Here is a 23,871-nt window from a genome sequence, read left to right as displayed (position 1 = left end):
AAAACACTGATAGAACAATTGAATGATTAAGATGAAATTCAGTGACAACTTTTGAAAGAAAGTTTGGATGTGTACGTAGAACCACCTTGTCAATAACCTAAACAATGGAAAATTCCTCACTAATAATGGTCATATTATAATAACCCCAATCTCAAAAAATCGTAAAGAATCATCAACATCAGTAACCAACTATAGACCAGTAGCATCCATTCCATTTATGGTAAAAATCATGGAAGCATTAATACACACCCAACTGATGGAATATCTCGACTAGTTCTCTCTTATGTACAAAACTCAATCTGGTTTTAGGCCTCTGTTTAGTACTGAGACAGTATTTGCGGCTATCCTGGACTTGTTTAGTAAGGGCCTCAATGTCCTAATCATGCAATTGGACATGAGCTCTGCCTTTGACTTGGTGGACCATGGTAAACTGTTGCAATGCCTAGACGCAATTGGAATCAGAGGAGAGGTACTAAACTGGTTTCAAGGTTTCCTTATATCACGCACCTACCAAGTCCGTTTTAATCACGATCTCTCTGACACATGGAGCAATTTTGATCACTTAACACCTTCCTATCGACTTCTACACTGGCTGCCGATGGAGGCACATGTGAAATTCAAGTTTGGGTGTTTTTGCTTCAAGGTACTTTACAAGTTTAGCCCCTAAATATATAAGACCTTTTCTCTTTCACAACCAACAGACGTAGGCGAAGCTCACACCCGAACTTTGTTTCTCCACCGGTTAGAGGTTGTAAATTTAAAAGTCATCACCAACATCTTTTCTCACATCAAGCAGCATTATGGGGTAAAGATCTAGAACAACTACTCGTGCCTACTACTTATAGGGAATTCAGGAAACGCCTAAAAACACATCTGTTCCTGAAATACTTAGGAAACCAACCTATACAATCTTAGTCCTCAACAAATGATCTCTAGAACTGTTAATCACTATGTCTAAACTTTATTTATTCCACTCAATTTGTAACATCTTTAATAATTGTAAACTGCATAGAACTTCACGGTCCTACGGTGTATAAATTGTTGTTGTTATTATTATTGTCATGATGGAAAACTGTGAAGGGTGGATCTGCTTCTAATGCTTGTAACTCACTGACCCTCCTGGCAGAAGTGAGAGCAATAAGGACAATCACTTTCCAGGTGAGAAACTTGAGATGAACTGTGGCCACTGGTTCAAATGGTGGCTTCATCAAGCTGGAAAGAACCACATTAAGGTCCCAGACGACAGGTTTCAAGTTTATTAGGTTTTTATATACCGCCTATCAAGGTTATCTAAGCGGTTTTTACAATCAGGTACTCAAGCATTTTTCCTTATCTGTCCCGGTGGGCTCACAGTCTATCTAACATACCTGGGGCTATGGAGGACTGAGTGACTTGCCCAGGGTCACAAGGAGCAGCGCGGTGTTTGAACCCACAACCCCAGGGTGCTGAGGCTGTAGCTTCAACCACTGCGCCACACACTCCTCCAGGTGGAGGCTTGAGAGGTGGTTTAACATTGAAAAGCCCCTTCATGAATCTGGAGACTAAGGATGATTAGTAAGAAGTTATCCCTATACTGGTGCATGATAAGCAGTAATAGCACTGAGATGAACTCTGATGGATGTAGATTTAAAACCAGAGTCAGACAGAGAAAGTAGATACACTTCTCCCTCCAAATTCTCTGTGATAGGGGATTAACACCCGTGAATACAGAAAAACCGCAAATAGCTTTTTCATATGTTATTCATTGTTTTCTATTAAAAACCATCATGAATATGGTGAAACCGCGAACAACATGGTGGGAGACCTGGCCTGTTCCTGAAGGAGAGGCAAAACACGGTGAAGAAAGTGCTGAGAATCAGCAATTTTTCTCTGTAAACGCTTAAAACCAGCAATTTCTCTATGCAAGCTGATGTAATTTGGGGGGAGGAGCCAGCATGCTAAAAACCGTGAATAATGGAAACTGCGATTGCTGAAACTGTGAATACAGAAGGAGAAATGTAATCTAACACCAACTCCACTGCCAAGGAAGTTGGATCATGATAATGAAGACACCAGGACGAAAACCTAGTCCACTTTTGTTGGTAACATTGTAGAGTGGCTGGTTTTCTGGAAACATCAATAATGTAACATATAGGCTGAGAGAGACGTAATTCAGAAGAACTCAGCCTGAGAGAAACTAAGCTGTCAGGTGTAATGATTTCAGGTTGGAATGTAGGCAGGGCAGAATTAATTCGTCGAAGGCCCCTAGGCACACAAGTACACTGGACCTCCTGCCCCACCCCACCCCATCATGTGCCCAGGTGGAAACAGGAAGCTGTGTCGGAGGGAAGATTTGGGCACGCAGCACCGCTTGCAAAATTACAGTTCCCGTTGCCTTTCTTACCTGCATTGCTTGCTTGTCTTACTTTCCGCTGAAAGGGGGGGGCCTGCGTTGCTGATAGGGGGGGGGGGGCGCATTGCCGATCAGGGGGGGCCGCATTGCCAATTGGGGGGCCATATTGCTGATCGATGCTGGAGGGGCCCATCACCATTTGGAAAAAACAATGTTGATGCCCTCATTCATCGGGCTCCCCTGTCCATTTCGGGCCCTAGGCACGTGCCTACTGGGCCTATTGGTTAATCCTGCCCTGGATGTAGGAGTGATCTGGATGTAGGAGTGATTCCTGATTCTGAATAAGCAGAGTAGGAAATATTGGAAAAGGTATGGGCTCCCTGGAGCTGAGCTGAAGTAGAAGGGAGAACTAATGTTGTCTGGGCCACCGTGGAGCAATGAGTATCATGGTGGCTGCTTCTCGTTTGAGCAGAGTTCAACATGAGAGGAACTGGAGGGAATGCATATATAAACAGGCCCATCCAATAAAGGAGAAAAGCACCCGCTTCCAGACGGAGAGAAGAGTAAAGTCTGGAGCAAAACTGGGGCAACTGGTAATTGTGAGGAGATGCAAACAAGTCCACTTGTGGAGTGCCCCACTGAGCAAAGATAGACTGTAGAGTTGCAGAGTCGATAGTCCATTCATGAGGTTTAAGAATTCTGCCGAGATTGACTGCTAGGGAATTCTTCTTCCCTTGAATTTAGACAGCCTTTAAGAATGAACCGTTGCCCAAGTCCAGATTTTTGGGGCTTCCTGGCATAACAGGAGAGAGCTTGTGCCTCCTTGCTTGTTTATGTAGTACATTGCTACTTGATTGTCTGTGCGAAGAAGGAGGACTTGAGGGCAAAGAAGATGATGAAAAGCCTTGAGGGCATAAAACATCGCTGTGAGTTCCATGAAATTGAAGTGAAATTTGCATTTCCTAGCGTTCCAAAGACCCCGAGTCTGAAGATCGTCCATATGAGCCCCCCAGTCATAAGGGGATGCGTCTGTCGTGATGACCTTGTGATGAGGGGGCAAATGGAAAAGACCTCTGGATAGACTGAAGGAGATCATCCACCATCGAAGCGACTGCAGAAGAGATGATGTCACAGATATATGCTGTAAGAGACAATCTGTCGCTTGAGACCACTGAGAAGCAAGGGTACGCTGAGGAGTGCGAAGATGCAATCTGGCTAGAGGGGTGACATGAACCGTGGAGGCCATGTGGCCCAAGAGAACCATCATGCATCTGGCAGAGATGGACTAACGAGGAAGCAGTTGCTGACACAGATGTATGAGAGCCTGAAGGCGATCTGGAAGAAGAAAGGCTCTCATGAGAGTGGTGTCTAGGATGGCCCCCAATAAACTGCAGATGTTGTGTCGGAATGAGATGTGATTTGGGGAAGTTGACTTCGAATCCTAGAACCTGAAGAAAAGAAATGGTCTGAGATGTTGCTTGGACCACTTCCTGAGATGACACAGCCTTGATCAACCAGTCGTCTAGATCAGAGATTCTCAACCCTGTCCTGGAGGACCATCAGGCCAGTAGTATTTTCAGGATATCCCTAATGAATATGCATGGAGCAGATTTGCATCCCTGGAGCCTCCATTATATGCAGATCTCTCTCATGCATATTCATTAGGGCTATCCTGAAAACCCAACTGGCCTGGTGGTCCTTCAGGACAGGGTTGGGAACCACTAGTTTAAATAAGGAAATCTTGTAGGCTGTGGGAACAGAGAGAGACAGCCACTACAATCAGGTACTTCGTGAAGACTCTGGGAGAAGATGCCAGGCCGAAGGGAAGAACCTTGTACTGGTAATGACTGATTAATTTGGAACTAGAGGTACTTCCTGGAAACTGGATGAATTGGAATGTGTATGTAGGCTTCCTTGAGGTCCAAAGTCGTTCTGATTGAGGAGAGGGATAACATTCTGAATTTCTCCTTGACTAGAAATGTGTTGAGAGCTCTGAGATCCAGGATGGGTCTCAGTCCTCCGGTCTTCCTGGGAACTAAGAAGTAATGGGAGTAGAATCCCTGGGCCTGCTGATTGAGGGGAACTTCCTCGATGACATTCAGTAGAAGGGATTGAACCTCCTGCAAAAGAAAGGAGGACTGTGCAGGGTCCAAAGCAGACTCTCTTGGAGGATGGTCTGGTGGTATGGTTTGGAAATTGAGAGTGTAACCCTGATCAATGATGTTGAGGACCCAGAGGTCTGATGTTATGAGCTCCCAGCGAGCTATGAAAAAATGAAGACGGCCTCCGATGGCCTGAGGCAAAGTCTGTAGAATGCTGACGTTGGCTATGTTCTGAAGAAACATGTCAAAAAGGCTGAGTGGTCTTCTGAGGGGCAGCCTGTTTCTGCTGCTGCTGACGCGGTTGTTGCTGTCTTTGTCTCCTTGGTCGAGGTGGAACAGGAACCGCAGACTTTGCGGCAAAGTCTGATATGAAGACTGTTGCCTAAAAGGACGAGAAGGTGGTGGTCTCTTTTTGGGCTTCACCAGAATGTCCCACCGTGTTTCATGCGTAGACAACTTCTGGATAGTGGTATCAGTGGATGCACCAAAAAGCTCATCCCCTAGACAAGGAGCATTGGCCAAACTGTCCTGATGATTGATGTCGAGCTCAGAAACTCGAAACCAGGCCAGACGTCTCATTGCAACTGACATTGCTGCAGCCCGGGAAGTGAGTTAAAAAGTATCATAGATGGAATGAACCATATACTTATGAAGCAGCAGCAGGTCGGCCATGAAATGTTGGAAAGCAGGAAGCTTACGTTCTGGGAGGTATTTTTAGAAGTGGCAACTTGCTTGACTAGATGCTTCATGTAGAGAGAGAAATGAAAGTGTAGTTACCAGACTGGTTGGCTAACATAGCATTTTGAAATAGCCTTTTGCCAAACTGGTCCATGGTCTTGTACTCTCTGCCAGGAAGGACAGAGGCATACACACTAGCCACCGAGGATTTCTTTAGAGTAGATTCTTCCAGAAGAGACTCATGAGGAAGTTGGGGCTTATCAAATCCTGGGATAGGAATCACCCTATACAAAGAGTCCAGCTTATGAGAAGCTTATGGAATGGTTAAATCGCATGTCAAAATTTTTGTAAAAGGTCTCCAGCTTATGAGAAGCTTATGGAATGGTTAAATCGCATGTCAAAATTTTTGTAAAAGGTCTCCCATAGGATATCATGAATAGGGAGCCTGAGGAGTTCTTTAGGTGGCTAATCATAATCTAAAGCATCCTGAAACTCCTTAGACCATTTAGAATCAGCTTGAAGGGGAATTGACATGGTCTCAGACATTTCCCGCAAAAATTTGGAGAAGGAACATTTCTCAGATAAAAGAGAAGGCTGGTGAATAGAATCCTCATCTGAAGAACCTTCATGCTCAGATAGAACAGGTTCTTGATCTGAATCCACATAGAAGTCTGAATCCTGCTTTGTTAGAAGTCGGTGTCAAGTAACCAGTCCGAAGGCTCAAGATGCTTCAACTTCTCCAATGCCTTTCCAGACCGGACCGACGTCGAGCCAGGTGATGTCTGAGTTGAAAATGACCGGTGCCAGTGATTTGTAGGTGTTGGTTCCTTCAGAATAAGTGGCAGCACCAATGGAGACTCCACCACCGGTGCAACCGGTGTCGAAGGATCAGACCGGATTGGCACCGGGGGAGTCGGCAGCAGCATTTGTAGCTGGTCCTGTAACTCCTCTCTGAGCAACTCCTGAATCTGTTGCTTCAGAGTAAGCACTGGTACTGCCGGCTTCTTTACCAGTACTGTCGGTGCGGCTCTACGCTCCGGTGATGAGGATGCTGATGTCGAGGCACTCACTGAAATTGGAGCGGAGTGTTTTTTGGGTCGAGGCCAGCAGGAGTTGGCTCACTGCTGCTTTAACCTGAGGCTCAGGGGGGTGGGGAGAAGGCTTCTTAGCTGCTTACCCACTGACGTGTTCGACACCGAAGATGGTTCCACCGATGTCGAGTGGTGCGGTGTCGCCAACGTCGGCAGCCGTGTCAAATCGCCCTCCATTCCAACACCGAAGAGGAGACTGCTGAATTAGGCAATTTTTAAGTGTCCTCTTCTGCAGCAATGAACAGTGGGAAAAGGTTTCAGGATGGTGCTCAGGCCCTAAACACTGGAGACACCAGCGATGCGGGTCAGTTACAGAGATAGGGCAAGCATAACGTCCACACTTTTTGAAACCCGTCTGTGGGCGGGAAATTGAAGGAAAGACGGCATTGGCCAAATTAAAGTCGGAGGCCAAGGTGGACGAACAGGCCCCGCTGGGGCTGAACCTGCAAAAGGGAAAATTATTTTTTTTTTTTTTACTTTTTTTGTTTACTAAAACAAATTAACAAAAGAAAAGAAAGACTAAACTGACTAAAAAGTCAGAAATCTGCGAGAGCAGGAAGGCAGAGGAGAAAAAGATTTCAACAGCCATTGAAAAACGTGACTTCTTAGCTCTGCGTAAACTAAGAAACTGAGGGACCGCGTGCCCTATGTCGGGTGGGAAGGCACTCGCACATGTGCGGTTTGGGCTATCGCAAACTTTCTAAAGTCTTAAAGTGGCGATACACTTTTAAAGTGGTCCGTACCGGGGCTCCGTCGGCGACGTCACTCATATGTGAGAATATGCTGCCTGCTTGTCCTGGGATAACAATTTTTATGGCAGTGGGGTGGGGGGGATATTTCAATGATCACTGGGCGAGTGTGTGGGGTCTGTACCATATCTCTACAGTGGTTATCTGCTCACTTTGGATACCTTCTGGGAACTTAAGACCTGGTTTTCAGTCACCTAAGTTGCTACGTATAATTTCTATCTGGGCAGCCTCGTTAACTTTCGGTTATACTTGCAGTACGACTAAGTCTAGGTTGGCCCTCGTCTCGCCCTCACCTCTCCTCCTAAAATGCCCCTTTTAGCTCTGGACGCAAAGCAGCACTGAAGAGGCCTAAGTCGTTTTGAGATACATCTAAAACCCGGTTTGATTATCGGCATTTGTACTTGTCTTACTGATTGTCCAAGTGCCAATTTTAGGCTAGTTTTTTTAGACATACAGTGGAACCTTGGTTTAAGAGCATAATTCGTTCCAGAAGCATGCTCGTAAACCAAATTTCTCGTATATCAAAGCGAGTTTCCCCATAGGAAGTAAGGGAAACTCGCTTGATTCATTCCACCTCCCCTACCCCCCAGAGGCCACCAGTACTGCTCAACTTTACCCCCCACCCCCCCTTGATCCGTCATCCCCCCCGCTGCAATCCGGCATCCCCCACTCACCCACCCAAACAGTCGCTTATCCCACTTCTAGTTCTCGTTCTCTCTGAGATTCTCGGAGATCTCCAAGAATCTTGGAGAGAACGAGAACTAGAAGGCCTTGAGCATGCGCAGATGCTCAAGGCCCAGCACAAGCAACAGGGAGGATCTTTGGGCACTGGCATGTCCTGTGCGTTGGTGCTGGTGCCAGAGCGGGGTAAGCAACTGTGTTTGGATGGGTGGGTGGGGGATGCCGGATCATGGCCGGGGGGGAGGGGGGCTGACGCGAGCGGGGGGATGCCAGATTGCAGAGGGGGGTTCGCAAATCAAGGCAAACTCGGTTTCTGAGGTGCGGATTTTGCAAATGTTTTACTCGTCTTGCAAAATACTCGCAAACCGCAGCACTCGTAAACCAAGGTTTGACTGTATTTCCATTTCGATTATGAGCCCCTTAGGCTATAAGTGATATATAAATAAAAATATTTATAAATATTTATCTATCTAGGTCGTAGTCTCCGTGGATTTTTGTTTCAAGTTTGCTTAGATGAGCCAAATGTCCGAATAGAAACATGATGGCAGATAAAGGTCAAATGGCCCATCTAGTATACCCATACGCAGTAACCATTATCTCTTTATCTCTCAGAGAGATGCCACGTGCCTATCCCAGGCCCTTTTGAATTCAGACACAGTCTCTGTCTCTACCACCTCTTCTGGGAGTTTGTTCCATGAATCTACCACCCTTTCTGTAAAAAAGTATTACCCCGGAGCAGAGTATTACTCCGGAGCAGAGAAATGCCACCGCAACCTTGAAGAAGGTCCATTGCATAAAGGCCAGGCCAAACAGCACTGCCCTGTCATGGAAGTGATTGTCCAACATGTGAAACTGCAGGAAGCACGTGCATGAATCCCACATAGTGAAATACAGTATAGGTACGTTTCTGTCATGGAGATGAGTAACTTGTTCGGTTCAAAAGCCACAATAACATGCAAATCCATCTCATACATATTCATTGTGGATATCCTGAAAACCTGACCTGGCTCCGGCTCTCGAGGACCGGAATTGCCTATCCCTGCTCTAGGTCATACTTTACCAGCTAAAGCCCAAGCTACCAGCTACAGCTGATCTTTTTTGCAACCTCTGGGGCTTCAAATCACTTAAACCTTTTATGAGCTTCTCCAAATCCTCCCCCCAAATGATATCCACCCTCTTAAAGGGAAACAATGCATTCGGTATTATTTATTAGGATTTATTTACCACCTTTTTGAAAGAATTCACTCAAGGCGGTGTAGCACAAGAATAAGTCAAGCATAAGCAAAAATATTCTTAATACAAAAGTATGGCATAGTATGCTACATTTCAATGTCAATAATGTCAAGGGTCGGTGACACCACAACCATCTACCACTACAGATGCCATCCCATCTGGTCAGAGCCAAACTGGATCATGCAGCATATCTGTGAGAAAAGGTAACACCCACTTCTTTCTATGCTACCTCTGGGGACTCCAGCAGCTAAGGAGAGCCTGGATGACATAGCCAGCACATATGGAGAGTTGTACCTCCCATATAGCTGCCAAACAGTACTGCTTGAGAAGCCACTCAACCTTCCTGAGGTACACCATCTCCAGCACTACTCCTCCCTCCACCAGAATGGTGATCTCTTTGTTTACTGGAATAACCTGTTTAGGTAACCTCACTACAGGGGACACCTGCCCTCTGGAGCCTCCCATTCTGTATGTACCATGTGAGACAGTACCCTTTGTAGAAGAAATGTCTTGAAGGGCTTGCTTAGACTCTCCAAATGGGATTCCCATTCAATGGCTCCTCCTGTGCAGCAGTAGGGATTTGTAGTACAGAGAAGCTGATTCAGTTCCTCTCTATGGAATAACCACTAGGGAGTCCCCCATCCTCACCCTTATCTTCCTTATCTTCTCTGCCCTGCCCCTCACCCAAGGACAAACTATGCAGTAAATCCACCTGGGTGGAGGCCAAAAGAATGGAAAACCTATCATCTGAATCTTCCCACTGTGCCTGCTTACAACTGTTGTGGGACTTAGGGACCCCAACACTGACCCCTCCAGCTGCAGGGAAAGGGAACTTTCATTCTAATGCCATCCGCTCTGCCTTGATGCCTCAGACAAACTGCAAAGTCTTCCATTCAGGCTCCAAGGGCCCTGAGAGCACCCTGCCAAACAAGTTGCACATCATGACAGAGGATGATCCTCAATGCCTCCCTCCAAGTGAGCACTATACCTAGCACTGTTCCCTTCCCCTAGACAGGCCAGCGCCATGTGGATGCCATGGATTGTGCCTCTGGTTATTTGGTTTCCCAAGCCCTTGCCATGCAGCGGATTATCAAAGTTCCTGCATTGTCTGCTGTGCTATACTCTGGACAAAAGGAGCCAACAGCACTATTCCGCTCCGATTCCTGCAGCACTGCAACAGCAGACCTGCAGCATAGCTGTGGATCACATATCTGGAATCAAGCACAACTCAGCTGCACTAAGAAATGTGGTGATCTGCTCCTCCCAATCTCCCCTTTGGGATATAAATGGTTCTGAAAACAGCTGCTTTTTAATTTTGTTTTGAGGCTTTTGAGCTTTAAGCTATCTCAATGAATGCATTTTTTTTTTTAGTCCTGAGGCAGCCTGAGGTGGTGAGGAGGGAGGGGAGAAGAAAGGAGCATTGGACACAAAATAAAAAGGGGATAAAGTTCAAGGCAGGAAGCTCTAAGTGCTTCTTGCTATACTGGGGTAAGAACCATGGTATGAACCCTAGAACAAAAGGGCCCCAGGGACTGCCATTCAGTTGCCATCACCAACTCGACATGCATCATCAATTCGATCTCACCATCTGCTGAAGGTAGAAATACTGAAGGATTCCAGAATGCACCAGTCCTCATACCAGTGATATCACTGAAATAGTTCAGAATCAATAACCTTCATCTGCTGGTCAAAAAGGGACACAACTCCACTGGTAAGGACTGACGTAACTGGATGAGAAGAAAAGTGTATTTGGGTCAGGGTGCTTACATCACTGAATTCCAGGGGCAAGCTCTCTGTGGGCTGTAGCTCTGCAGCACTGAGATAAAGCTCCATGGGGGCTGGCTCCTGTGGCTCAGGTACAGAAAGCACATGCTCAGGTTTATACATCTGAAGAGGCAACTGAAAATGTAGGGGGCAGCAGGGCTCCTCACTAAGGCCCACAGGAACTGGCTTGTTGCAAAGTACATCATTTGAGCCCTGGCACAGTTTGAAAAGAACCTGATTAGTGTCCTGGCAAATATCTGAGAAGACCTGAGTTAGGGAAAAACATCAAAACTATGCTTACCATTTGAATCTGATCTCTATATTAATACATAAAGGAGGCTTTTGGCCAAACTATAGGGTTGACCAACTTCCATACCATCCCCAATTTCTTTTTTTTTTAACAATTTAATATGCAAAGGAAAGTGTAAATGGAGCGTTTCATTTCATGCCATGGCATAATCTTCACCCACACCAGTTAGTTTAAATCAACAAACTGTTTATCACAGATAATCACGGCTACTGTAAAAATGATAACTGCAATCAAAACTACCGTATTTTTCGCACCATAAGACGCACCTGACCATAAGACACACCCTAAATTTAGGAGGAGGAAAACAAGAAAAAAAACCCCATTCTGAACCAAATTCTCCCTGCCAGGCTCTACTCCCAACCCCACACTCATTGCAAGGCTCTGCACCCTGTCCCCCCTCCCTGCCAGGCTCTGCACCCTATCCCCCCTCTAGTAGTCTAGTGGTAGGCTGGGACAGGGCACAGATATCAAGGCAGATGACTTTTTAAATATGCAATGTCACCTCAGTAACAACTATAGAAAAATAGACAAATATAGGGCAAAATATAGACAACAGATATAAATTCTCCAAACTGACACATTTTGATCACTAAATTGAAAATAAAATCGTTATTCCTACCTTTGTTGTCTGGTGATTTCTTTCGGTCCAACAATTGTCCCTTCTTCCCTCCCTCCCATGTTCCCCTCAATGCCTTTTGTCATCTTCCCCCCCAACTTAGGCCCCAAAATTGTCCCTCTCTCCCTCCTATGTTCCCCTCACTGCCTTCCAGCCTGTCCTCTTACGCTCCCCCAAGCCTACCCACCCGCTGGTTTTAATTGCCTCCCGCTGCTGCTCCTGTCTAAAGCACCGAGAGTGGGGGATGAGCAGGGACCCAGTGGCACTTCAGTCCCTATAGCGGCTTTTCACCCCCTACGAAGAAACAAATTGCTGGGATGGGCCAGGCGGGTGCAGTGATTGCACGCCGCCGGCCCAGAAGCCTTACCCCCAACGTCAATTTTGACATCCGAGAGAAGGTCCGGGCCAGCCATTGGCCAGCCCGGACCTTTGGTCCGACATCAGAATTGATGTTGGAGGTAAGACTTCTGGGCCGGCGGCATGCAATTGCTGCACCTGCCTTGCCTTTCCGTTTCTCTATTTAAGGCAGCCAGGAGCAGCACCAGGAGCAGAGAGCGTCTCTTCCTCTACTTGCAGGAGCCGCCAGTAGCAGCGGCGGCGTCAGAGGGTGAGGGGCAGGCGCCGATCTAAATAAGGTAATGGGGGGGTTGGGTATTCGCTCCATAGGATGCACCCTTTTTCCCACTCACTTTTTTGGGGATAAAAAGTACGTATTATGGAGCGAAAAATATGGTAACTACAGTATATGAATGCGTCCAGATCAATATTCAGCCCCTTCCTGAAGACCTTCCCTCCTCAAGGGCATCCTGCACATCCTGGAGTCCTTAGGGTAGAGCGGGCAAGATAGATCTTGCTGACTCCAGGTTCAAAATGGTGGCTGCAACGTCCAGTTGTAGTCTTGCATACTACTGCTTGGATCATGACCCTTGCAGTAGAATAAAACCACTGGTACAGGTCGTGGCTGCCATTTTGAAACTAGAGCCAGCATAGGCAGGAGCAACTATGGATTATTCTTGGCCGCCCTACCCTAAATCCCTAGGATAACCTTAAGGTAGGCCTGAGTGAGGGGTGGAAGTCTAGGACTGAAATTAAAAAATGCTATTAATTGCTTTTAAAATTTCTGATTGAAGAGCATCTAGTTAAAAAAAAAAAATCTGCATTTGTGAAATTCAAAAGTTGCTTTAAACCAAGTTTAAACTTGTTAGGCCATTATCTTACTGCACAATCATATTATTGCTTCTGTCTATGATTATCAGAATATAAACCCATCTGAATATAAACAGAGATAAAGCACAGTTACTTACCGTAACAGGTGTTATCCAGGGACAGCAAGCAGATATTCTTGACATGTGGGTGACGTCATCCACGGAGCCCCGTCGCGGACAGCTTTTCAAGCAAACTTGATTGAAGATCTCAAGTTTGCTAGTACTGCCCACACATGCGTGCCTTCCTGCTCCACTAGAGGGCGCATCCCCTCCTCGTGGTCTTCAGTTCAGATAGCTAGCAAAGAAGCCAACCTCGGGGAGGTGGGAGGGTTGCGAGAATATCTGCCTGCTGTCCCTGGATAACACCTGTTACGGTAAGTAACTGTGCTTTATCTCAGGACACGCAGGCAGCATATTCTCGACATGTGGGTGACCTCCAAGCAAATCAAAAAGGGATGGAGGGAAAGTTGGCAAGTTAGGAAAACAGATTACACAAAACCGACTGGCCAAACTGGCCGTCGCGCCTGCAAAAGGCATCCAGACAGTAGTGAGAGGTGAAGGTATGAACCGAAGACCAAGTGGCAGCCTTGCAGATTTCCTCAATAGGCACGGACTTTATGCCCCGTGACCCGACCTTGCAGCGAGAGACCAGCCTGAGCGTAGCAGAAGGAAATACAAGCAGCCAACCAGTTGGATAAGATGCGCTTGGAAACAGGGCGGCCCAACCAATTAGGATCAAAAGAGATGAAAAGTTGAAGAGCCGTCTGATGAGACTCAGTGCGGCAAAGGTAAAAGGCCAACGCCCTCTTACAGTCAAGAGTGTGAAGCGCCACCTCCCCAGGATGAGAGTGGGGCTTCGGAAAAAAGACCAAAAGAACAATGGACTGATTCAGGTGGAAGTCTGAAACCACCTTGGGCAAGAACTTGGGATGAGTACGCAGGATCACCTTGTCATGGTGAAACACAGTAAAATGCGGGTCCGCAACCAGAGCCTGCAGCTCACTGACTCTGCGAGCAGACGTGAGAGCTACCAGGAACACCACCTTCCAAGTAAAGTACTTCAGATGAGCCTTATCAATGGGTTCAAATGGAGGTTTCATCAATTGAGCCAGAACCACATTAAGATCCCAAACCACCGGGGGGGGGGGGGGGGGGCTTGAGTGGAGGATGAACATTGAAGAGACCCTTCATAAAGCGGGAAACCACCGGATGGACAGAGAGCGGTTTCCCCTCAAGCGGCTGATGAAAGGCCGCAATCGCACTAAGGAGGACGCGAATAGATGTCGATTTGAGGCCAGACCTGGACAAGTGGAAAAGATAATCCAGCACAGATGACAAGGAGGCAAAGAAGGGATCCATATGGCGTTCAGCGCCGTATCGCAAATCTGGTCCATTTCTGGGAATAGCATTGTCGCGTGGAGCTCTTCCTTGAGGCCTCAAGAACATCCCTCACCGACTGAGAGAAATCTAAGGAGGAAGGTCCAAGAAGAGGAACCAAGCTGTCAAGTGTAGAGACTATAGATTGGGATTTAACAGTGAACCCCGACCCTAAGACAGCAGAGAAGGAAAAACAGGAAGAAGCAGAGGCTCTCTGACACTGAGCTGGAGGAGCAGGGAGAACTACGGCTGCTGGGGCCACCGAGGCGCTATCAAGATCACGGTGGCGCGGACAGACTTGAGGTGTACCAGAGTCCTGAGTATCAGAGGAAAGGGAGGGAACGCATAGAGGAACCTGCCCGTCCAATCGAGAAGGAAAGCATCCGCCTCGAGACGATCCGTGGAAAATATCCTCAAGCAATATCGAGGCAACTTGTGATTGAGGGGCAAAGCGAACAGATCTATCTGTGGAGTTCCCCACCGAACAAACACCTGCCGCAGACTCTGAGAATGGAGCGACTACTCGTGCGGCTGAAGAAGGCGATTCAACTTGTCCGCCAGACAATTCTGCTCACCCTGGATATATACCGCCCGAAGAAAGACGTTGTGGTGCAACGCCCACTGCCAAAGTCGAAGGGCCTCCCTGCAGAGCGAGAGGGAATCCGTACCCCCTTACTTGTTCACGTAATACATCGCCACCTGGTTGTCCGTGCGCACCAGGACCACCTGATTCTGCAACAAATGCCGAAAAGCCACTACGGCAGGGGTGCCCAACGCGTTGATCGCGATCGACCAGTAGCTCAGGAAGGCAACTCGAGTCGATCGCACTCGTGTTGCCGTCCTGATCTACGGGCCGATCAGCCTTCCTCTCCAGTGTTCTCCCTAGGGCCTTTTAGCTGGGCGGTCCGCCCAGCTGTCATCTGCCGCTGCTGAACATTAAAAAAAAAAACCCCAAAAAACGGCTTGGAGATTTCAGCCCCTAGCGAACTTATGCTCCGGGCTCTAACGTGTGCGTGCAGGCTTCTCTTCTCTTCCCTCCGAAACCGGAAGTTATGCCCGGGGAGGGGGAGGGGGGGGAGAAGGGAAGCCTGCACGCACATGTTGAGAGCCCTGAAGCAAGCGTTCGCTACGGGCTAAGGCGGGAGACATGTTAGTGAAGCATTTCCTCTTCTTGCTGCCGGGTCCTGCCTACTTTCTGTTTCCGCGAAGGCAGGACCCGGCAGCATTTCCCCCAACAGTTCCTTGCAATGCTGGTCGGCTGAAGCAGGGAGAGGTTGGGGCGTCGTCGGCTTTTGGGCGTGTTATTGGCGTCGGCTTTCGGGCCTGTTATTGGTGGCGGTTTGGGTCCTGGTCCCCGATGGCAGTTTGGGTCCCCGATGGCAGTGGCAGTGTCTTGGGGGAGGGCAGGGAGAAAGAAAAAAAGAAAAAGGGCAGGCAGGGAGACAGAAGGAAAGAAGAGAAACAGAAAAAAAGGAAAGGGAGGCAGAGAGAAAGAAAGGGCAGGGGAGAGGAAGGAAAAGTTGGGGGAGGGAATGAGGTGTGGAGGAGAGGAAGCATACAGGCTGAAAGAAGGGAAGAAAGACTGGATGCACAGTCAGAAGAAGAAAGTGCAACCAGAGACTCATGAAATCACCAGACAAGGTAGGAAAAATGATTTTATTTTAAATTTAGTGATCGAAATGTGTCTCAATTTATATCTGCTGTCTATATTTTACACTAAGGTCCCCTTTTACTAAACCGCAATAGTTTTTTAGCGCAGGGAGCCTATGAGCGTCGAGAGCAGCGCTGGGTATTCAGCGCAGCTCCCTGCGCTCTAAAAACTGCTATCGTGGTTTAGTAAAAAGGGAGGGGGGTATATTTGTCTATTTTTGTATGGTTGTTACTGAGGTGATAGTGCATAGAGTCATCTGCTTTGACCTCTTTGAAAAACCCTGGAATAGGAATGATAATTAACATTTTCTATGCGTACAGTGTGCGTTGTGTTTTTTTTTAATTTTATTGTTGGTAGATCATTTTGACTTGGTCATTTTAAAAGTAGCTCGCAAGCCCAAAAAGTGTGGGCACCCCTGCACTACGGCATTGTAAATGGCCCGGAGCTCCAGGAGGTTGATATGGTAGCGACGGTCCGCACTTGACCAAAAACCCTGAGCCCGAAGGCCATCGAGGTGCGCTCCCCCAGCATACGCCGAGGAGTCCGTCGTTAGTACCTTCTGAGGCGGAGACATGAGAAAGAGCAAACCTCTTGAAAGATTGGAAGAGTTGGTCCACCAACGAAGCGAGCGTCTCAAAGAGGGAGTCGCCACAATGTGCTGAGATGGGATCCCAATCCTGTCGCCACTGGGACGCCAGAGTCCACTGAGGCACCCGAAGGTGTAGTCTTGCAAAGGGCGTCACATGAACGGTGGAGGCCATATACCCCAAGAGGATCATCATCTGCTTCGCCAAGACCGAAGCCCTCAGGGAGACCTGGCAACTGAGCTGAACGAGGGTATCCAGCCGAGAATGAGGCAGAAACAACCTGAGGTGAACCGTGTCCAGCACCGCCCCAATAAACTGCAGGGACTGAGGGCACAGCTGGGACTTGGGGAAGTTGATCTCGAACCCCAGGCTCTGAAGAAAGGAAATAGTCTGACGGGTCGCTGCAAGAACCTCCTCCCTCGACCGGGCCTTGATCAGCCAATTATCGAGGTATGGGAACACCTGAAGACCTCGGGACCTCAGGGCAGCCGTCACCACCACCAGGCACTTTGTGAAGGCCCGAGGGGACGAAGCCAGCCCGAACGAGAGATCTGTATTGCAGATGAAGGTCCCCCCACCCAAAAGTGAAGGAAGCGCCGGAAATCAGGCACATGGATGTAAGCCTCATTCAGGTCTAGGGAATACAACCAGTCCCCCTCTTCCATCAAGGGATATAAAGTGGGAAGAGAGAGCATGCAGAACTTTTCCCTGGTCAGAAACTTGTTCAGCCCCCGAAGATCCAAAATAGGGCGAAGGTCCCCGGTCTTTTTGGGGACCAGAAAGTACCGGGAGTAAAACCCCAAGCCCCGCTGATAACAGGGGACCTCCTCCACCGTCCGCAGGCGAAGGAGGGCCTGAGCTTCCCGGACAAGCATAGAAAGCTGCACGCCGGTCGACAGACCCACCGAGGGAGGCCTGTCCGGAGGCAGGGACCGGAAGTGGAGCGAATACCCTCCTTGATCACCGAGAGGACCCATTTGTCCGTCGGGATCATGGCCCGAGGAAAGAAAGCGCTGAGACAGCCCCCGATAGGCAGAGGAGAGGGTCGGATGGCAGAGGAGGCCAGCTCCCTCCTGCCCAGCCAGTCAAAAGGACGGCGCCAGCTTAGCCGCAGCCGGGGTCTGAAGTTTCAGCTGTGCCCTCTGCTGCTGCTGGCACCTGGGAGGAGGCCTGGAGAATGCCGGCGTCGATTTTTGCGGGTAGCGCAGGGGCAGCAACTGATACGATTTGGGAGGAGCAGGTTTGGCCTTGGCACGGACCAGGGAGGCAAAGGAGCACATATGTTCCGAGAGGCATTTGGTAGCCGCCTCGATGGAGTCATCAAACAGTTCATTGTCCAAGCATGGAAGGTTGGCCAGCTGGTCTTGCAGGTTGGGGGTCCATATCAATGATGCGCAGCCACACCAAGCGACGCATGGTCACAGCGAAGGCAGAGACCTGAGAAGAAAGCTCAAAAGCGTCATACGAGGCTTGAAACATATAAAGACGCAGCATCGACAAGGTGTCCAGAAGCCGGCGAAAATCCGCACGGCGGTGGGCCGGCAGATCATCCTGAAAGGAGGGCAGAAACTTAAGGCAGTGCTTCAGATAAGACATGAAGGTAAAGTTATAATTAAGCACCCTGTTGGCCATCATAGAATTTTGGTACAGGCGCCTACCAAACTTGTCCATAGTCCTGCCCTCACGGCCCGGCGGAATACCCGCTTAGGGTGGGACTTCTTGAGGGAAGACTCCACCACCAATGACTGGTGGGAAAGCTGAGCCTTCTCGAAGCCTTTACAGGGCACCGTCCGGTAGCGGGACTCCATTTTAGATGTAATGGCCGGGATAGCATACGGAGTCTCCAGGTTGTGAAAAAAGGTCTGCTGTAGCACCGGATTCAAGGGGAGTTGCAAGGACTCCTTAGGAGGATAGGGAAGTTCCATCTCTGCCAAATACTCCTTGGTATAGCCAAAATCCATGTAAGACTTACACCCTAAATGGCGAGATCCTAACAAGAACTGAAGCAGAACGTGACCTAGGGGTGATCGTCAATGAGGACATGAAGGCTGCCAATCAAGTGGAGCAAGCTTCATCCAAAGCAAGACAAGTCATAGGTTGCATACGGAGGGGTTTCGTCAGCCGAAAGCCGGAAGTCATTATGCCATTGTATAGATCCATGGTGAAGCCCCATCTGGAATACTGTGTGCAATTCTGGAGGCCGCATTATCGCAAGGATGTGCTGAGACTGGAGTCGGTTCAGAGAATGGCCACCTGGATGGTCTCAGGACTCAAGGATCTCCCATACGAGGAATGGCTAAACAAATTGCAGCTATACTCACTCGAGGAGCGCAGAGAGAGGGGGGACATGATCGAGAAGTTCAAATATCTCTCAGGCCGCATAGAGACGGAGGAAGATATCTTCCTTTTCAAGGGACCCACGACAACAAGAGGGCATCCGTGGAAAATTAGGGGAGGGAAACTACGAGCTGACACCAGGAAATTCTTTTTCACAGAAAGGGTGGTTGATCGCTGGAATAGTCTTCCACTGCATGTGATCGAGGCCAGCAGCATGCCTGATTTTAAGGCCAAATGGGATCATCACATGGGATCTATTCACAGGATGAAGGTAGGGGAGGGATCTATTCACAGGGCGAAGGTAGGGGAGGGACATTAGGGTGGGCAGACTAGATGGGCCTTGGCCCTTATCTGCCGTCTATTTCTATGTAGGTCCAAATTCAACGCCTTCCCCATGTCCAGCACAAATCTGGTGAAAGAGGAAGGCCTGCTGGCCGATTGCTCCTCGAGGGGGGAGGTCGAGCGAGACTGCAAAGCCGCAGAAAAGGAGGGGGAAGTCTCCCAAGAGTACTGCACTGGCAAGTCAGTATCAACAGGCAGGGACGTTGAAGAAGCCCCACTGAAAGAACAGGGGGGGGAGTCGAGGACAGTCGGCGTTTGGAGGGCCCCGCAGGTGAGGACCCCGGGGTCCGAGGAAGCTCCCCTCGAGGATCCCTGGAAGATGACACGCGTCGGGAAAAAGAAGCCGAAGCCCCTGATGTTGGTGCCCCATGGGAAGGAGTCTGAGACCGCATAGGCGATCGCTGGAGACTCGGGTCAGAGATGACCAGGTCCGAGGCTTTAACGGACTGCGTAGTACGGGGACTTGGCGATCTACCGTGCCTCGGGGAGACATCCCTGGGCTTTTTAGCGGGTTTCCGGGACGAGGGAGAAAAACGCCTCAAACGGTGCCTCGAACGAGGCTGAGCGGCAGGTGATTCCCGCCGCGAGGGAAGTGGGGAAGAGTCGGAGGACAGCCGCCGAAACCGACGTCCCTTGCCTTGAGAGCCCTCGAAGCGATGCTCAGGCTGGTCCGTGTCGAGTGAGGTCAAGGATGGGGCAAGCTGAGCCAAAGCAGAGGAGAGCTGTGAGGAGATGATATTTTGAGCATATCCTCAAACATCGGCACCGAGACCATATTCGGCCCTACAGGTGCAGCAGTGCGCTCCACCGGGGGCGACTTCGAGGAAGAGTATTTCCTTAAGGTGGAGGCATGCTTGGAGGTCTTAGGAGGCGGTTTCGCCGAGGTGGGCCCCGCCTGGGCGATAAGAGGCTCCGAGGAAGGCTTCTTGGGTAGCTGACTGGACCCTGAAGAAGGAAGAGGAGACTTACCCACAGCAGATGACTTGGAGACCGGAGGCATTGAGGTCTTCGACGTCGAGGGTGATTTTCCCGGGGCCGGTCTTCGAGGCCAACATCGAGACTGACGCCGAGGTCGAGACCGGGCCCGCTGGTAGATCGGACTCCATGGCGAAGAGCTCCGTAATTTGCGCTCGACGTTGCCGGAGAGCCTGAGGCTGGAGGGTAGCACAACGAGGACAAGAGCCCATAGGATGGTCTACCCCGAGGCACAACATAGTAACATAGTAGATGATGGCAGATAAAGACCCGAATGGTCCATCCAGTCTGCCCAACCTGATTCAATTTAAATTTTTTTTTTTTTCTTCTTCTTAGCTATTTCTGGGCGAGAATCCAAAGCTTTACCCGGTACTGTGCTTGGGTTCCAACTGCCGAAATCTCTGTTAAGACTTACTCCAGCCCATCTACACCCTCCCAGCCATTGAAGCCCTCCCCTGCCCATCCTCCTCCAAACGGCCATACACAGACACAGACCGTACAAGTCTGCCCAGTAACTGGCCTAGTTCAATCTTTAATATTATTTTCTGATTCTAAATCTTCTGTGTTCATCCCACGCTTCTTTGAACTCAGTCACAGTTTTACTCTCCACCACCTCTCTCGGGAGCGCATTCCAGGCATCCACCACCCTCTCCGTAAAGTAGAATTTCCTAACATTGCCCCTGAATCTACCACCCCTCAACCTCAAATTATGTCCTCTGGTTTTACCATTTTCCTTTCTCTGGAAAAGATTTTGTTCTACGTTAATACCCTTTAAGTATTTGAACGTCTGAATCATATCTCCCCTGCCTCTCCTTTCCTCTAGGGTATACATATTCAGGGCTTCCAGTCTCTCCTCATACGTCTTCTGGCGCAAGCCTCCTATCATTTTCGTCGCCCTCCTCTGGACCGCCTCAAGTCTTCTTACGTCTTTCGCCAGATACGGTCTCCAAAACTGAACACAATACTCCAAGTGGGGCCTCACCAATGACCTGTACAGGGGCATCAACACCTTCTTTCTTCTACTGACTACGCCTCTCTTTATACAGCCCAGAATCCTTCTGGCAGCAGCCACTGCCTTGTCACACTGTTTTTTCGCCTTTAGATCTTCGGACACTATCACCCCAAGGTCCCTCTCCCCGTCCGTGCATATCAGCTTCTCTCCTCCCAGCATATACGGTTCCTTCCTATTATTAATCCCCAAATGCATTACTCTGCATTTCTTTGCATTGAATTTTAGTTGCCAGGCATTAGACCATTCCTCTAACTTTTGCAGATCCTTTTTCATATTTTCCACTCCCTCTTCGGGAGGGATCGAAATCACCTGACCGCACTGAGTGCACTTTTTAAACCCGGTGAAGGGCCGGGACATAAGCAAAAAGAGGGCCGCAGCCACGGCAAACCGGGAGCCAGTGATTCAACAGTAGAAAAACAAGAAAAGAGCATAGCGACTCCGAAAAATAAACACGAAGCCGCAGTGCAAGAAAGGCACAATGAACGCAGAGAAGAGAGACAGGGCTTTCTGGCTCTGCGGAAAACTAAGAACTGAAGACCATGAGGAGGTGATGCGTCCTCTAGTGGAGCAGGAAGGCACGCATGCGTGGGCAGTACTAGAAAACTTGAGATCTTCAATCAAGTTTGCTTGAAAAGCTGTCCGCTCCATGGATGACGTCACCCACATGTCGAGAATATGCTGCCTGCTTGTCCTGAGATAACCTTTTTTCTCCAAAATGAGGGAAAAAACTGAACTCAAAATAGTTTATATTCAACTGTTCTGTCCTTCTCTGCACCCAGTCCCCCTCCTTCCCTTATGTCCACTGAAGGCCTCTCCCTGGGCCTGCCTTAAGCCCTGGTGAGTCGGAACAAGAGCAACCCCTCCCACTCCTGTCCCAGTCAACTTTGAACCACCCTGCCTACCACTACAGCCTACCTTGAAAGCTCTGGTGATCCAGAGCAGGAACGATCTTTCTACACTCCTGCCCCATGCAGAGCCGCTATCGAAAGCGGCATCTGTAAGGTTGCCATGGGAACTTGCAGCAGCCATTTTTTAGTGGCTTTTCACAGGGCAGGGACGTAGGAAGATTATTCCTGCCCTGGTTCACCACTGGACCAACAGGGCTTTCAAGGTAGGCTGTAGAGGTCCAGAAGGTGGAGTGGTTCACAGTTGGCTGGGACAGGATGTTTAAGGATTTGCTCCTGTCTCAGGGCTTAAGGCAGGCCCAAGGAAGACCTGGAATGGGTCCGGAAAGGGTGGTGAAGAGCCATGTACTCAAATATGAACCGAGACCCCCAATTTTTGGCCCCAAAATCTGTTTATATTTCTGTACATATGGTATGCAAAATACTACAGCTGTGTACTGTTACCTAGAGGAGATTCCAGTACCTTTTTAAAAAGTGTTTCCCAACCAGTGTGCCTTTCAGACCTGACAAGATTTGTCAAAAAAAGTCACCACCCAAAACAGTACATGAGTTACACGAGATTACTCTCAGCATCTGGCAGCAATAAAAAAAACAACAACAACTAGGAGTCCTATTATGTAGCAATAAAAAACTAGGAACCCTATATGTCTAAGAAGCTTGATAAAGTCTGTCTACAGTAAATAGAAAACAGCAGTTTGCCATATTTATTTTAAACTCTTTATTGAAGGCACATGAGAAAACCAAACACACACTGCAGAATCAATACTGTTCCAATAAACTTCACAGCCCATGGGTGTCTGGGCTCTAAAGATCCCCACGTTACAAAATATTGCCCCTCCCTCCCAAACAAGACCCCCCCCCCCCAAGTCCAACCCAAATTAACTATCGTGAAAGAACATCCACAGGTAGGTATAAACACAATTATAACTTATTCAAAACTTGGCTGCGACTTCTCGGAGTCAAGATATTCAAATATGGAGTCCAAACTTTTAAGAAGTCTTTACGTCTTCTTTGGGAATAAGCAGTTCTCGCTTCCCAACTCATCAACTCACATAGTTTGTTTCTCTAGTACCAAAAAAAAGGTGGTGCCTAGACAACCAACGATTTAATATACATTTCTTCACTTCAATATAGCTGCCTGCTGTCCCTGGATAACAACTGTTACGGTAAGTAACATTGCTTTATCCCAGGACAAGCACGCAGGTTTTCTCACTAATGGGTGACCTCCAAGCTAACCATAATGGGATGGTGGGAGAGTTGGAAACTTAGGAGAATAAATTTTGCAACACTGTTTGGCCAAACTGTCCATCCCGTCTGGAGAAAGTATCCAGACAATAATGAGAAGTGAAGGTATGAACCGAGGACCATGTAGCAGCTCTACAAATTTCCTCAATAGGTGTAGATCTGAGGAAAGCTACAGAAGTTGCCATAGCTCTGACCTTATGGGCTGTGACTTTACTGTGAAGGGGTAATCCAGCCTGGGCATAGCAGAAAAGAGATACAAGCCGCCATCCAGTTGGAGATGGTACACTTAGAGATAGGACGTCCCAACTTGTTCAGATCAAAGGAGATGAAAAGTTGAGGAGCAGTTCTATGTGATTTGGTGCGTTCCAGATAGAAAGCCAAAGCACGCTTATAGTCCAGAGTATGAAGAGCTGATTCTCCAGGATGAGAATGAGGCTTTGGAAAAAACACTGGAAGAACAATGGATTGATTGAGATGAAATTCCGAGACTACTTTAGGAAGGAATTTTGGAGGAGTGCGAAGAACCAACCTGTCATGATGGAACACTGTAAAAGGAGGATCCACAACCAATGCTTGAAGCTCACTAACTCGACGAGCAGAAGTGAGGCCAATGAGAAACACAACCTTCCAAGTGAGATACTTCAGATGAGCCTTGTAAATAGGTTCAAATGGAGGTTTC

At 48.5% G+C, this 23,871-nt stretch overlaps 1 protein-coding gene across 6 annotated transcripts in view; it reads right to left on the bottom strand.

Annotated features, from left to right (window-relative positions):
* Positions 1-23,871, bottom strand: part of KANSL2 (KAT8 regulatory NSL complex subunit 2) — a 269,907-nt gene that overhangs the window by 28,559 nt on the left and 217,477 nt on the right. For all 6 annotated transcript variants that reach the window (XM_033936114.1, XM_033936109.1, XM_033936111.1 and 3 more), the window contains one exon: positions 10,634-10,887. In XM_033936114.1, the coding sequence (XP_033792005.1) occupies positions 10,634-10,887 (254 nt within the window). The remainder of the gene's footprint in view (positions 1-10,633; positions 10,888-23,871) is intronic.

Source organism: Geotrypetes seraphini, chromosome 3 (assembly GCF_902459505.1).
Source record: "Geotrypetes seraphini chromosome 3, aGeoSer1.1, whole genome shotgun sequence".
Lineage (NCBI taxonomy): Eukaryota > Metazoa > Chordata > Amphibia > Gymnophiona > Dermophiidae > Geotrypetes > Geotrypetes seraphini.
Note: the sequence above shows the minus strand (reverse complement) of the source record. Positions and strands in the feature narration are given on the sequence as shown.